Source organism: Glandiceps talaboti, chromosome 1 (assembly GCF_964340395.1).
Source record: "Glandiceps talaboti chromosome 1, keGlaTala1.1, whole genome shotgun sequence".
Taxonomy (NCBI): Eukaryota; Metazoa; Hemichordata; class Enteropneusta; family Spengelidae; genus Glandiceps; species Glandiceps talaboti.
In genome coordinates, this window is record NC_135549.1 from 10,075,473 (window position 1) to 10,087,688 (window position 12,216).

The 12,216-nt window shown below is 34.7% G+C and overlaps 1 protein-coding gene across 1 annotated transcript in view; it reads right to left on the reverse strand.

Annotated features, from left to right (window-relative positions):
- The window catches only part of LOC144440220 (metabotropic glutamate receptor 8-like), a 51,570-nt gene that overhangs the window by 2,596 nt on the left and 36,758 nt on the right, over positions 1 to 12,216 (reverse strand). The window contains exons 2-5 of the mRNA XM_078129540.1: positions 10,568 to 10,784; positions 2,383 to 2,670; positions 1,960 to 2,085; positions 1,488 to 1,688 (exon numbers count right to left, since the gene is read on the reverse strand). Of these exons, the coding sequence (XP_077985666.1) occupies positions 1,488 to 1,688; positions 1,960 to 2,085; positions 2,383 to 2,670; positions 10,568 to 10,784 (832 nt within the window). The remainder of the gene's footprint in view (positions 1 to 1,487; positions 1,689 to 1,959; positions 2,086 to 2,382; positions 2,671 to 10,567; positions 10,785 to 12,216) is intronic.

Here is a 12,216-nt window from a genome sequence, read left to right on the forward strand (position 1 = left end):
GAATTAATGCAGTGTCTCCAAGCAAATTCGCCTGCAGTAATAGTAGTGGGAAAATAACCAATGCCATTAAAATGATGAATGTGTGCGAGATAGACTCTTTACCATCACATAGATTCTCATATTCGTGTCCATTTTCATTTCGGTCAGCATAAACCAAATTATGTTTTATCAAATGTTTGAGTACTGAGGACGGTTATGTTTTAGAATTTGAAGTGTATCATATCTGCCAAAGTTTGAATTTGATCAGCCACATTAATTGTTACATTTTACGGTACAAAGTACAAAGCAACTAAATGTAGGTATACTTGTTACATTTTACGGTACAATGTACAAAGCAACTAAATGTAGGTGTACTTGTTACATATTACAGTGCAATGTTTCGTACTAAGCAACTAAATGTAGGTCTATTTGTAACTAAGTGGTGACACGTATTCTAATTCCGTATAGCCTAATTTGCATAATATAGCCTTACAACCGCAATTATGTACATGTACGTATAATTGGCAAACGTAAGGGCCATGTTGTCCTTCGAGATACCTCGGGGAAAAGGTAGAGTCGCCATGGATTCCAGGTTTGAACAGTGAACAGAAAAATTGGTCTATAACATAATCTTTATATATGTAAATCTATAAAGTATACAATTAAGCTAAATTAAAATATTACAACGAAAATCACAAACCCTAAAACAAAACGTAGCCTGGCTTGACAAAAATCTCACTAACATTGTTATAGTTTTTTGTCTGGCCGGCTAGACAAAACATCTCTTTGATAATGTAAATCTTCTCGTCTGGCTTGACAAAAATCTAATTAATATTTTCCACATGTTATCGTCTGGCATGACAAGAACTGAATTATAATATTACATTTTAGTCAATTGACTGTCTCAAAAATTTAAAAGAACGCCCCTTCTTTAGGTTTACCAGGGGCGGGCGTATAAATTTGGCTATGTTCTCCTAAGATAATGGTAGCTCACACAAAGAAAGTGTAACAATATTGGTAAAGATGTTTGTCATGCCAGACAATTGACGAAACGCTGTTGGTAAGATTTTTGTCTAGCTAAACGATAAAATGTAGCAATGTTAATTTTGTCAAGCCAGGCGATGTTTTGTTATGATTTTAGTTGTAATAGAATAAACACTAAGAACATATACCAAACCAGAAAGACTCAAATTAGGCGGCACTAGGTCTTTCACATTTCATACAACGTGGTTTGTTACGAATTACACTAACAAAGTGCATGCGCTGATAGCACACACGTACATGTAATTTGTGACAACAAAATGTTGTGTGAGATGCAAAAATCTCGTGCCGCCTAAGTGAAACTCTATAGTCACTCTGGTTTGGTAGTAACATCCGTCGTGTTGAAATATTTCATCGACCATTATAGCGCTTTTTCTTCACACCACACATATCAATCTGGTAGGTGGTTTTGGTGTAAAATTTAAAATTTTGAATTTGTTCCCAACAAAATTAATTATCTAAATTACCTTTAAACGTTACTTTTCGTATGTACTGAAGGAAATATTCGCCAGATTTGGATTTCATTTCTTCACAGTATTCGTCTGAGTCAGGGCAAAGTTCATCTTTCATGTTCTGCAAAGCATGAGCAAATGCTAAGATTGCATCCACCACAAACTGTACCAGACCCTCCTGTTTGTAACCAGACTGGAATGATATCTTTTCTTGACCTATGGAGTGGAAATTGTAAATCGGAGAATATCATGTAGGGTAACTTGTCATGGTCGATTCGATGAAGAGTGCAAACAGGGAAGTTTTTGTGATCTCAATGTCATGTTATTACACCTGATGATAAGTTAAATTGTACTACTAGTATTTTCTTAGTTGGTGTTAAACGATTAAATAGGAGTTAATATTACAAATAAGAATTCTAAATGACAGACAAACTTCAAAGCTGGATGGACCACTACTTTCTTTTAGGCAAACATTTTGTTGTCTTACCAGTACATATATCTCCAGCCACGGAACGATTAAATGTACATTTGAAATGACTTTCCCAGAATTCTTTGAACCAAGGATTTCTTGTGTTGTTACCGGGATTCAGTGACTGGAAGTAATTTTCGAAACCTGAAAAATCAACGAACTTCAATCATTATTATCGAGAATATTGGCTCTATTATACTATTTAATTGCAAGTTTTCTTTATAATACGTGTGTTTGCTTATATTTCGGTCTTTGGCCTTGTTCGTTCTGTCTTTGTCTTTGTCTTTGTCTTATATTAGTCCCTCCCTCTCCCTATCTGTCCCTGTGTCTGTAGCTTAGCAACTAAAATTCACTGAAGCACCAATGTTCTGTGCCATATATGTAATATGCATTATTTATAATAACACATGCTATAGTATTGGTATGATAGTTTACATTTACCTGGTAGAGGAATGCGTTTCGGTAAAACCGTAATAGCTCCCTCAGCGACATGTTCTTGTCCTTTGACGGGCGATTGCTTTGTACCCCAGCTATCACTAGCAATCCATATGAAGTGACCAGTCATGTTGTTGCGTTCTGTGGCCTGCAGTAGCTGTTTTAGGTCGTCTTCATTTACGAAAGAAATTACTGCTCTTGCTTGTGTTTTTTCGTGTAAATACCTAACGATCCGATCAAATGCTGAATCCAAAGAGTCCGAGTAGATTTTCTCAGATCTTGCTATGCAGATACCTAAATAAAAACACAGTTGAACCACAAAATATTTAATTATTCATTATGTTTTAATTAGTCCCTTGGGGGGGGGGGGGTATCACAATGGGTTCCGTCCGTAATACGTCATTTCTCTGTCATGCAATATCCGACTTCAATAAAATCTGGCATATAGGTGATATACCAAATGGGACATATGTACGTCACTTTGTTTTACAACAAATGCACATTTTACCGAATGACGGCCATATTTGTACTTAAAAATCAATATTTACTTCAAAACTAAAATACTGTAATGCACAGAGACTCCATTCAAGTGTCTACCCCAATATTACCATGTACAAGTTTTCTTTTAGGACTGTGACCTTTGATCTTGATCTTCATGGTCAATCATCAACATTAAGCCAATTAAGCCAATTCCTACTTGTCACGCACACCTTGTTGTACTTATTTGTCGCCAATGTCTTTTAAATCATGTTTACAGGCAATATAAATAAAATATACACAAGCATTATATTTTACTGATTTATAGCAAAAATAACCCCATACAACCACATGCCTGCTTTCTTGTAAGACAGTGACCTTTGACCTTGACTTTTGTCCTGCATATTAATTTTCAAAATTAAACTATTCATTGTGTATTGCAGACACTCTTGTATTTATGTGTAGCTAATTTCTTTTAAATAATTTCAAAACATAGTACAGAACAAGAGTAGCGTAAACATGTATTACTTTTGGTGCTCATGTCACTTTTTTGTGGCTATATTTGTAGTGAACAATCATGATTTACGTAGCATAACTCAAAAAAGTTAATACACGGAGACTCCATTCAAGTGTCTACCCCCGTATTATCAGGTGTAAGCTTTCTTTGAAGTGCTTTACTTTTGACTTGACTTTGCGTTATCAACCAAATCAGACGATTTCTCGCATATCACGGACACTTTGTAGTATTATCTGTTGCCACAATTATCTTAAAATCATGCCACCTTTCAGTCATATAGAAGTAAATTGTTTGAGTGATATATATATATATATATATATATATATATATATATATATATATATATATATATATATATATATATATATATATATATATATATATATATATATATATATATTAATTATCTGAGGCAGAGTAGAGCTGTAAGCTGTAAGCAAATGTAATGATGCAACGTACACAAGATATTGCTTCAATTTAACCTTCCTTCTCAGTTTACATTTCATTCAAGTTTACTGAGAGACGCCTCGGGAAAGCTTTTTCGGGTCAAAAAGTTAATGAATATATACGTGGCGTCAAGGTAAAGTCAATCAGTACCAGTCGGATGAACTTTCATTGTGAAAAAATGAACTTAAATTGCCTCTAGCGAAAGGGCTGAAATATCTTAAGTCAATTCCAAAGTGGTTGGTTAAAGTTATGGGGAGATTCCAGACAGTATAGACCCGTTAGCTGTTTCTATGGACACTAAACAATAGCGAGCTAAATTATTGTTTGTTTGTTTGTTTGTTTGTTTGTTTGTTTGTTTGTTTGTTTATTCATTTGTTTGTTTGTTTGTTTGTTTGTTGTTTGTATCCTGATATAGATAAATATTGTGGAACTATTACATCGAATGGCATGGTTGTTGAGATATCGAAAAAGGTATCGTTCACTCACTTTTCAATAATCAAAATGCTTGCCGTAAGCCAGACTTGAAATTGTAAAGTCTGACGTTTGAGCCCTTGTATGGTAGAACGTGGACCAATGTAACGCTAAATCAAACAACAATGTCTGGCTTTGAGAGAGACTTAGTATGGAAGAACGTGGACAATATAACTCTAAGTCAAACAACAAAGTATGGCCTTTGAGAGACTTAATATGGAAGAACGTGGACCAATGTAACTAAGTCTGGCTTTGAGAGAGACTTAGTATGGTAGAACGTGGACAATGTATTGCTAAGTCAAACAACAAAGTATGGCCTTTGAGAGACTTAATATGGAAGAACGTGGACCAATGTAACTAAGTCTGGCTTTGAGAGAGACTTAGTATGGTAGAACGTGGACCAATGTAACTCTAAGTCAAACTAAAAAGTCTTTTTATGCCTTAATACAGTTTTTATCTTTGTGATATGCGTCTCATAAATTCCATGGTCCGGAAGTTATGTTTTTACTTGAGACAAATTTGCTACTAACATGAAAGCGTACACAGCTGCAAGGAAACCAGTTGTCCAAGAACGATGAACCTATTAAAGGTATTGACATGTCTCGCTGAGATAACAGAATTGCAAGAAAAACACGAAGTCCATGTTTAGACACAAAATTGAATGCAGGGGGAGACACGCTGTGCATGAAATAGTTATTTGTCACCTCCAAGTAATTAAACCTATACACACATTGCTAACTGCTCAAAATGTATTGCATCAAACACAATCTATTTAAGTGATGAGTGTTGGCATTCACTGCCCCAATATAACCTGTATCATACCTTACAGATAACCATCTACGGCCATCTAAATCTATATATACGTAGGTACTGATATCCAAGTCAACTTTATTTTGAATACGTCGTATCAAATGTTTCACGACCTTGAAAGAGTTTATATACTCCACTTGAAACCGACTCAGTCTTGATCTGTTAATCTAGCCTTCAAACTATGCTTCCTGTACATCCTGACAAGTTTAAGTTCTATTTTCAATTTAGCAATCAAGTAGATTTATCGATGTACACACATACCATCTCCCTCTCGACAAAAAAGACATCAACAATATAAAAACAACTTATAAAAAAAACATACATACATACATACATACATACATACATACATACCTACCTACCTACCTACCTACCTACCTACCTACATACATACATACATATACACACGTATACGTCGTATTGCCGAACATCCTCATCAATTTTCGTAGAAGACACAATCACTCAAACAGACAGACAGACAGACACACACAGACAGACAGACATACAGACAGACAGACAGACAGACGAGGTGAGAACATCAAGCGATAAGACACTGATATCGCAATGAGAGGAGAAATCATCTAAAAAGGCATACTCTGTTGAATGTAACAATGCCAGCGATATCCTGGATCGCCTCAGTCTTTGAAATAACCGATTGTCTGTTTCATTGTTTCTACCCAGAAGACATCGTAATTTGTCACTGTTTATCTGAAAATAACTAGTCCAAAGAGAATCTCTAATCAAATATTAATGAAGCCATTACATTAACGTTTGCCTTTGTCTCTGTAGACTAAAGACACATACCTGGTTGCTGAATTCAATTTTGTGTTTAATTTTGAATCTTACAAGTTGTCACTGAACAACCTGTCATTTACTACTACCTGAGATGAAAATAGTCTGCGACAGATCAAAATTTAACTACGGTAAAGTTTTTAGAAGGTTCATGACCTGTAGATTTCAAATCAATATGTGAACGATTTACACCAGAAATGTACAAAGCATAGCAATGATGTCTTCTCATTGAAATCCCATATGGGGGCAATTGATGCCTGAAAGATACTGAATACCATATCATACTTTGTTATCTGAAATGCAACCCAAGGCAGTGTTGATTGTATACTATAGTGAGTGAAATTAAATGAAATTTGAAATCGACAATTCCGTTGCATTTCACAGTTCACTTGTTTAGCTCAAGTCAAGCGTACTTTATGGAGTCCTTTGCCGATCACATTCTACAATTGACAATCACTCTGGTTTTGTAAGATTGCGAGAAAAGAGCCCACCATCTGTCTCATGATCTGTCAATCAAAAGGCAGGGTATTGACATGCAAATTACCCATTCCTGAAAAGGCTATAATAATGTTTTAAATCGATCAAACTGTAAAAAAATAACACATAATGATATTAACTATGTTGTGACATCCTCAGTCGAACATTCAACTTTTCGAGTATGTAATCTTTAGCGAGCCCCATAGCGAATTAGTGGACAATTTTATATCGGTAATTGAAAGAAGAGACAACTGTTTCTGCTTAAAGCACTATGTGATTACAGATTAAAGAAATTACATACCCTATGCACAAGAAAACCCCAAGTAACCCTTCTCGCTTTCAAAAGGAAAAAAGTAATCATGTTTCGCCTTGTTCAAAGTTTGAAATGAAAATGAAAACCCTACAAAAGTCACTGTTACGCATAAACAGAAACTGACTCATACATTAAACATTCATTTTTACCTTTGAAGTTTGCATTCTCAAGATATTGGCTTATTAATACAATAATCAATTATGCAAATAATTGATTATAATAAAAACTACATTAACAGACGATATCAAGAACGTGCGCTTTGTTTATCATAAGTGCATGTACCAAATCATATGAGATTTGAAAATTTGGTAAGGTTATGTTATTTGTCTGTCTGTCTGTCTGTCTGTCTGTCTGTCTGTCTGTCTGTCTGTCTGTTAATATTCAGGCAATATCTTAAGAATGCAACTTTCAAATTCAATGTTGTTTGGTACATGCTTCAACCATATCAAAGCACACATTTCTTATACAGCTTTATGACATAGCTATTGATTGTAATGTGTAATTTGCATAATCAATGATTTTCGGTAATTAGGCAGCATCTTAACAATGAAAGCTTCAAATCTTCAAATTTCACATCATTTAGTACAAGCATTTATGATAAAAAAGCGCAAGTGCTTGATGTCATCTGTTGATGTAGCTTTATATTATATCAATCATTTGCAAAATCAATCATTTGCATAATTAATTATTTATCAATTAGGCAATACCTTGAGAATGCAAACTTCAAATTTGGCAGATACATTGATGATAACAAAGTGTCTCGAGTGCATAAAGTACATCTACTTAGCAATGTATTATAATTGTTAGTCCTAACTATACTTTCATGAGTAGAAGTCTTGAATTTGTAGACTAGCGAGTGAAATGTTGATGGTCAGCTATATTTTGTGCATTTTGTCTGTCAATTCTCAACAAAACATGTCACAAAACATATTCATCTAATCAATGTTTCCTTTTCAGAATACTGGTTTCTCTATTTCTCGGGGCTTCACTTTCTTTTTGTTTTACCTTCAAATGGAGTGGAAGTACACCTGCAGTATTGAGATAATACTGTCATATCTTACTAACTTTGGCTATAGAGGTATCAGCAGACAAGCTTTTGAAGTTTTAATACCATTATATATAGCTATCACTGAGAAACAAAGAATTAACTAAGGCCACCCTAATACACATACGCTGTAATTAAAATGGAACTGGTCTACGTCTACAGCAAGGTATGATTTCATGGATCAACTGGTGCTTAACTACACGTGAAAAATTCATCTAGTAGTAAAAGTTTATTTGTATAATCACTCTAGAAATACTGGTTTGACAGGTACTGGTTTGAGAATGGGATAGGCAAATAGATGGTCATAAAACGTGGCCATCACTTTGTTATTAACCAATGAAGGGGGGAGGGCAAATGTCTATTACCACATAACCTTATCTACAGCTGTCGAAGTTTATTGATTAGTGACGCAGGTAGTGACATCATAGAAGAGTACTCATACTAGATAAGGGTTGGCATTCTACAGCTGAAGTGTCCAAACGTCGGCTGATATCATATATATGAGCTGTTCATTGTTCGATAAAGCCCACCATCCAGACCAAATTAGGCAAATTTCACATGAACTCTAAATCACATACATTACGATATATGAACGTACTTGCAATCATCCTGCAGACTTACTTTTTATGCCAAGGATAAATTTTAGTATGAAGCGTGGATCATTGGGTAAACAAAACATTCAATAATGCAATGAATCGATGGTGTATCATGAACTGAACTGGTTCAGCAGAAACTATTTATCAACGGCATGACGTTCACAACCATTCGATTAGCGTAGCTGCATATAAAACAATTTCAGCAAAATCACAACTTTGCATTCTGACAAAATGTGTACAGGAACAACAATCTAAAGGCTTGCTTTTTGCCCCCTTATGACACAGATTCGGTTTACATCTTACATCTGATTGTTACAACAGCGAAACGTAGTATACGTTTCTAGATAAAGCTCTTGCAAATGCCATCTGATAGACTACCACGACAAGCATGCACCTGACTGCATGTATATATCTAGATATCGATTTTCGATCGATAACTTCTTGTTCGCTAGTGACACATATATACAGTACATCTTGAAATGTAAATCAGTAGGTTAACACAGTGTAGGGCAAATATGACCTCATAATCATGTTATTGAGCTATACTTTTGGTCCAGTTTTCATTTTCATCACTTTTGTTTTCATAATTATACTAAATCGGAGTCTAGCATCTAGTATTTTCAAGTTGAAGGTTGTTTTTTAGAGATGATCTTGATATTTTTCACGACATATTCAGCTCAGAAATGATAAACTGAATGATGATATTTTTTCGTCTACTCTTTCGAGATAAGACAAAAGTAAATTACATCAAGTATTATTATGTCATCGGGGTCCAATGGTTATGAAACCGTTGAAATGAGATGAACACTAGTGGCTGTTTTCGATTTTGGTATACTAAATCAATTATTTATACAACCGGATATAGGATATTTTGCCGTTAGTCAAAATAGCATTGCTAATAAAAGTAATTCATGCTGGTCTCATATTGAAATGAAACAACTGCGAATCTAGTTTGGTGCCCACTGGATTTTTTAAAACAGTCTCCCAATTTTGCTAAATCTGATTTCCTACAGAGGCCTAAAGACTATTATTAAAGATTGCATACTATGTTCTTACCAATTACCACGAATTAATTCGATTTCAGCAGAAATCTCAGTTTGGATTGATTGGATTGCATTGACAATGTGACAAATGCATTCATAGTCACTTGACCTGCTATAAGAGAACATGTTGTTATTTCCCGGTATACGACAGATGTGTCACCGGGGGTACTTGGAAATGAGCTCTTTATGACCACGTGTGTTTTTTCGGAAGTCATGGGGTTAAGTGAAAATGTGTTCTCAACGAATTTGCTAAACTTCACAACCGAACTATACTACAATGCTGCATTGCGTATAGCTGACCTACATGACCCAAGGCTCAGTTGTATATAGAATGAAGTAATTCCCTTTTTTCTTGCTTTTAACTCTGTAACCCTTGAGGCATATATGAAGTCGCTGTGGTGTTTATTCTCCGTGAGGGACATTTATAGTTAGCGTCTAATATAACCTGAAGGCTTTCTTGAGCCGACGTTATATGACCTGTGAGACTGCTCTTCCCACTGCAATCTTTTCTTCTCCTTGTTTTATAAATGAAAGTCATACAATATTATTTTCTATTTTTAGCTGTCTTCTTTCTTTTTCGGGTATGAAGGTATCATATTGATTTGCAATTCTGTTAATTGTTCTCCATGATCTGACCATTATTTGTCAGTTAAGTAAACGACTCGAGGGCATGCACGTTGACTTGATATTGCTTTTTTTTCAGGGTTATCTTCATAACCCCAAGGGGCATTGAAACTGTAAATGAGTCAAAATCCAGTCAATTATTCGAGCTATACCTTCTAATGTTCAACTTTCGTAAACCTTGTACGCATTTGTGATGATAATTGCTAATGTACCGACAGACAGCGACAAGTTCTGTGATGATTCAATACTCTTTAAACAATGATAAACGTGTCATCTATAAACAACGATAAACGTTCTTACTGACACACACACACACACACACACACACACACACACACACACACACACACACACACACACACACACACACTAAACATATATATAAGCTTACAGGAAATAATATTGTTTAAAGCCTTTGATGCCATTTAGGCCACAGTCCGTTTATCACAGAGGGGATTGTATTTAGGCAAGCCATTATCATGTTTAACCAAGACTGTGGTTTAACCAAAATCATTTCAAAAATGATTGGCCAATATATACTTGATTATACTTGGTTATACAATGTGTAATCTTATTTACCTGTTTCTTTGGCCAGCTCAGTGAATGCTTCGACTCCTCCTTCACCATAATTACCTTCCGATGCTACGGTTGACACATACTCCCATCCAAACGCCTGTACTACATCAACCATGGTCTGTGCTTGATATGAGTCAGGAGGTACAACTCTCGAGAAATATTCATAACGGGACTTGTCACTCAACTCTGAACTCGTCGAAGCATAACTCACCTGTGGTATCTTGAAATAGAACAAAAAAGAATTCAGTTTTGAATTTCTGATGTACTCATGGATATAAATTTGCACAATTGCAAGGAAAATGGCTATTGCATATGTAAGCTATATTATTATATATACGGAAAATGGCTATTGCATATGTAAGCTATGTTATTATATATAACTCTGTTTTTGAATTAATATGTGCACTTTCCATATACTTCAATTTCAAGCAGTATAAACACGGTGCAAATATAGAAATGGGATGTCAATATTATGCTGCAGCAGTCGATATGCTTTGATCAATTGCACAAGATGAAACTTTATAGCCAGAATTAGTTTATAATATAATATAATATAATATAATATAATATAATATAATATAATATAATACTGTGCCTACAGTTCTGTGTATGTATGTACGTACGTATGTATGTATGTATGTATGTATGTATGTATGTATGTATGTTTTCTATTCTCTTTGTTGTGAGGATGTGTATAGTTGTTACCGATATGTGAAAAATATCGCTTTACACCGTTGGTTGAAAAAAACCAACCTTGTGCATAATGTTAATCTTATGACGGTTGGCGCTCTTATCACCATGTTATAATACCAATTTGTTGTTCTTTCATTTATACTCATACTTGCTTTGAATTGCTTATCAATAACATTGTGAATATAGGATAACATATAAACAATTGATATGAAAATTATGAAGCTAGTTCAGAACTTCTATTACATATTTCAAATGAATTCAATGTGTGTTTTACTGTATATATATGGTCTAATCCAATTGACAAATCTAGGACAATGTAAATTGAATTATTGTACAAATAAAAAAAATCTGCAATAATTTTCAAAAAGCAAATATTATCCTTTACTTCTTAACACATCACTTCGTTATTGCTTTCAACATAACAAAAATAGCGACTTGTACGTCAGGACATTAAATAAAAAGAACTGATATGGCCATGTCTCTTACTCGTATTTGATGGGTTAAATGAAATGCAGCATGTTTCATGCACGCTTTTCACATCGTTGAATTGCATGTTCCTTGCTACCGAGCACCTAGATCAATTCAAAGCCATAAAATTACAAGCATAAGCTGATTTAGACGGTCAAAAATAGAAATCCAAACTTAACTTTCAGTTTGGTACAAAATGTCACTTTATCCCTTTCGTTTCGTAGCGATATGATAAGTGTTGATGTCCACGCCGTCGTTTCCCGTAGAGCACGATTCATGCTTAACTTGTAGTTGTTTACATCTGGACCCAAATAATCCAACAAAATAATATGTCTATTGGTCGATACAACAACATTTGTACACATAAATCAATGTTATCAATTCTCATTATCACTGCTTTCATTAAGAAAAGAAAAGAAATAATCACCGTAAATGAAATGTTAAAAAAAACTTGAATTGTACCAGACTAGACTGACTGTGACCAGAAGATG